This window comes from Pagrus major, chromosome 1, assembly GCF_040436345.1.
Source record: "Pagrus major chromosome 1, Pma_NU_1.0".
Lineage (NCBI taxonomy): Eukaryota > Metazoa > Chordata > Actinopteri > Spariformes > Sparidae > Pagrus > Pagrus major.
The window spans coordinates 23468217-23471649 of NC_133215.1; the positions used below are offsets into that span (position 1 = coordinate 23468217).

Sequence of the window (3433 nt, forward strand, 5' to 3'; positions counted from 1 at the left end):
GATCGTATTAGATCCATTTGACTGATTTATTATTATCTACAATGAAATTACAGATGGTTCAAAACTCGTGGAAGAGGCTTCAGGTTGTGTTTTAAAAGTTGACAACAAGTCATTTGTTTTGTTAAAGATAAAACCACATTTCCTTTGAAATGATACAGCAGACTGAGGTCAACACACACACGCACACACACACACACACACACACACACACATTTATGCTTCGTACGTGTGAATGTGTGAATGTGGGCGTGTGTGTGTCTGGGCATATTTGGTGACCTGTCTAGGACCAGGCAGGGGTATACGAGTCCTCGACATTCACAACTCATTGATCCAAGGGTCGCTCAACACTTTCTTGACTGAAAGACTGGTGAGTTCGTATTTCAAAACACATGACATGATAAGAGACTTGAATTCATCAAGCCATTTTTTATCATAGCTGATCAAATGTGTATCATGTATATTGTGTGTGTGAATTCAGAAGCTGTGTGCCTGCCTGCTGTGATGAAGGGGACCATGCTGATTTTTGCTGCGGTGTGTTCGCTCCTTTGCTGGATGCAGCCTGTGGGCTCCAAGAAGGTGGGTGGCACATTCAACCCGATTAACTCTATATTATGTGAAAATCCATGGGAATGCTTAAAGCTTGACGTGTATTAACATAGTGTTCACACATATATTATAAAAAGTGTCTCATACACATGATGCTGAGTTAAAAACGGAAAATCAGAAGAAAAAAAAAAGCATTAATGTTCTTAACCTAGAGATCAATCAGATAAGCCTCACTAAATCTCACTTGGCTCAGTAAGCTCCAGGTCAAGAGAGCACAGCAAGTACCATGAAAAATAAACACAAAAGATATCTATTTATTCCTGAGAACTATTAGTGTAAATATTCTTGAGGGAGAAAGAAAGCATCAATTTATACAGTTTTAATATGGCAGCGAATCTGTTTTGCTTAATCCTCAAATTAAGGGAACAAACATCTTGCATTTTGTGGAAAGCATTAATCCTTGTGTATCTTTTTGGACCAACAATATCATCTTCGCAATAGGTAGTTTCTAAAAATAATTAATGAATTAATGGCTCTTTCTTGTCAATCGTGCTATTGCTGCTGTGACTCAAGGGGAAATTGTATGCCATGTGTTAACCTCAGTGAGATATGAAATCAAAAGTGCCTGTGTGGGAGCGATGCTTCTGTAGTTCTGGGCTTAATGTTCATGAGCACACGAAGACAAACCCACAGTCCAAAGTTCCTGAAGAGGACAGTACTCGAGTCTGTTACAATCTCAATAGCAGCCCTAGGAACTCCAAATGCGTCTTCTCAACCATGAACCAACTTTTGCACTCTTATGAGATCCACACCTCCAGTACATTCTTTTATTAAAGGTGCAATATGTAAGAATTGAAATTCAAAACATTCAACTATAATTATCAATAGAACGTGAAGAACAGTTTTGACGTTATGTTAAAGACGTCTATGTGATAAAAAGATATCTATCCCCTAGTCAATTTGAAACTCAAGAGTTGATGGTCCGATAGTAACAACAATCATCATCAACACCAACACTCCCCCGGCGCTCCGAGCTCCCACTTCAGGCAGAGTCATTTGATTACAACAGCTAACTGTTAACTGTTAAGTTAGCTTAGGTTAGCAGCAGTTAGTGGTTACTCGGGTGATATTTGTATGAATTTTACAGGGGGTTTGCTGTCTACTGTTTATCCCCCAGCTTTTGCTGTTGGTCCTATATTAGCATTTCTTCTTTAGAACATTTGTTTCTTTGCTTCTTCGCTGTGTGCAAGCTTTATGCAACTGGCTCATTCAGGTGTCTATAGCACATCCGACATGAAGTTAGATTTAACTCAAAGACTAGGTCTAATTTTATGCAAATGGCCCCAGGCTGTGATGCTCATACTGCTTTCGTCAACATGGGCCAATCAACAAGAAATGAAAGTCCCTCGTAGCTGCTTTAATAAGAGAGATAAAACACCAGTCATACTACTTTCATCTAGAGTACGTAGAGGTAGTGCCGAGGGGAGTGAATAGGCAGTCCAGTACAGTCTGGGTTTACAGTAGTACCATATGTCTATACAGCAAATGCCTCAGTCATCATTAAGTCAGCTACACTTTGTCACATTGGTGCAAATAGCATCTAATTCATGACCTTCATATTGTTTTTTCTTCCTTCTCCTCCAGATCAGTTACATCTACCGTCCAAAACAAGATGCTCCCCCGGACATCAAATTGGACATGGTTGAAAATGCTGTTGATGACATGTACTTTGGCTGCAATGCAACGATGGCAGAGATGGTCAAGAACACATACTTTAAAAAGGAAAACGCTGGACAATTTGGGAAATTCTGGAAACTTGCAAAACGTTGTACAAATAAAAATGTAGAACACATAGAGAATGGGGATAAGGCTTTAACTAAGGATCACTTGCAAGCAATCTGTGTGTATACATCTGGTTATCAAAACTTTTATGAGACATTCAATGCTGCAGTCCGGACCGAGAGAAAAAACTATGCCTCATCCTTCTCATTCCACTCTTTACATTTCTGGCTGACATCTGCTGTACAGATCCTCAGCAATAATAGAAATTGTCTCACTACTTACCGCAGATCCAAGGCTGTGTTTAAGGGCAAAGACAAACAAATGATTCGGTTTGGTTCCTTTACCTCCAGCTCTAAGAAGACAGACCTGACACAGTTTGGGAGCAAGACCTGCTTTAAAATTAGGACTTGTTCTGGCGCTTACCTGAAAAATTACCCACACCTTAACAATACAGAGGAAGAGGTGCTCATCCCACCCTATGAGATGTTCCAGATAACTGCCAAAATAAAGAACAAAAGTTTAGAAGATCTGCCTGACTGTGAGGTTGTGTATGTCCTGGAGAGCAAAGGAATTCAAAGCAATCTAAACTGCAGCATGATAAAAAAAAAAGACCACTGGTTCTTCAGCTGGTTGAGCAAAATGAAAACTACTTTGGGAATTTAGTTTTGCTCAGCAAACTGCGTGTTATTCTGCTTATCCAAGCTCATCGCAATATAACCAAACATTCTCCTCAACTCATAGATTCATACTTTCGGTTTTGGGCTTTTATTATTGCAGGCTAAAGTTTGTACTTCTCCAACATATCTTACAGTGCAGCAGCCGCAGAAGCATTTCTGATGTTTTTTTTTTTTACTTTTATCAGCATTTTAAAAATGTTTTGTTTAGAAATTTTCTGAATGAATTCAATAAATTTTTGAACAGCAACTTTTGTGTTTGTTTTCTCTTTGAATGACAAAAGATAATCCACCTCAAGTTGATGAAATTAACTTTAGAAAACACATTTAACTGATTACCTCAGAATTACCATGTAAAGTAGACTATGCAATAGAAGTTGTACAAGCTAAAAACAACTTAAAATTATTATTAGTCTTCTTTACTTGGTAAT

The 3433-nt window shown here is 38.5% G+C and overlaps 1 protein-coding gene across 1 annotated transcript; it reads left to right on the top strand.

Moving 5' to 3' along the window:
- Positions 1-453: 453 nt before the first annotated feature.
- Positions 454-2991, top strand: LOC140997976 (T-cell ecto-ADP-ribosyltransferase 1-like). The gene is made up of 2 exons (XM_073468101.1): positions 454-576; positions 2191-2991. Exons 1-2 carry the CDS (start codon positions 454-456, stop codon positions 2989-2991), a joined length of 924 nt encoding a protein of 307 aa, XP_073324202.1.
- The last annotated feature ends 442 nt before the right edge of the window (positions 2992-3433 follow it).

Excerpts from the sequence above, each read along its gene's own strand:
- LOC140997976 (XM_073468101.1), top strand. The coding sequence starts at position 454 with ATGTATATTGTGTGTGTGAATTCAGAAGCTGTGTGCCTGCCTGCTGTG. Across the intron at positions 577-2,190 it reads AGCCTGTGGGCTCCAAGAAG|ATCAGTTACATCTACCGTCC; the intron begins GTGGGTGGCACA and ends CTTCTCCTCCAG.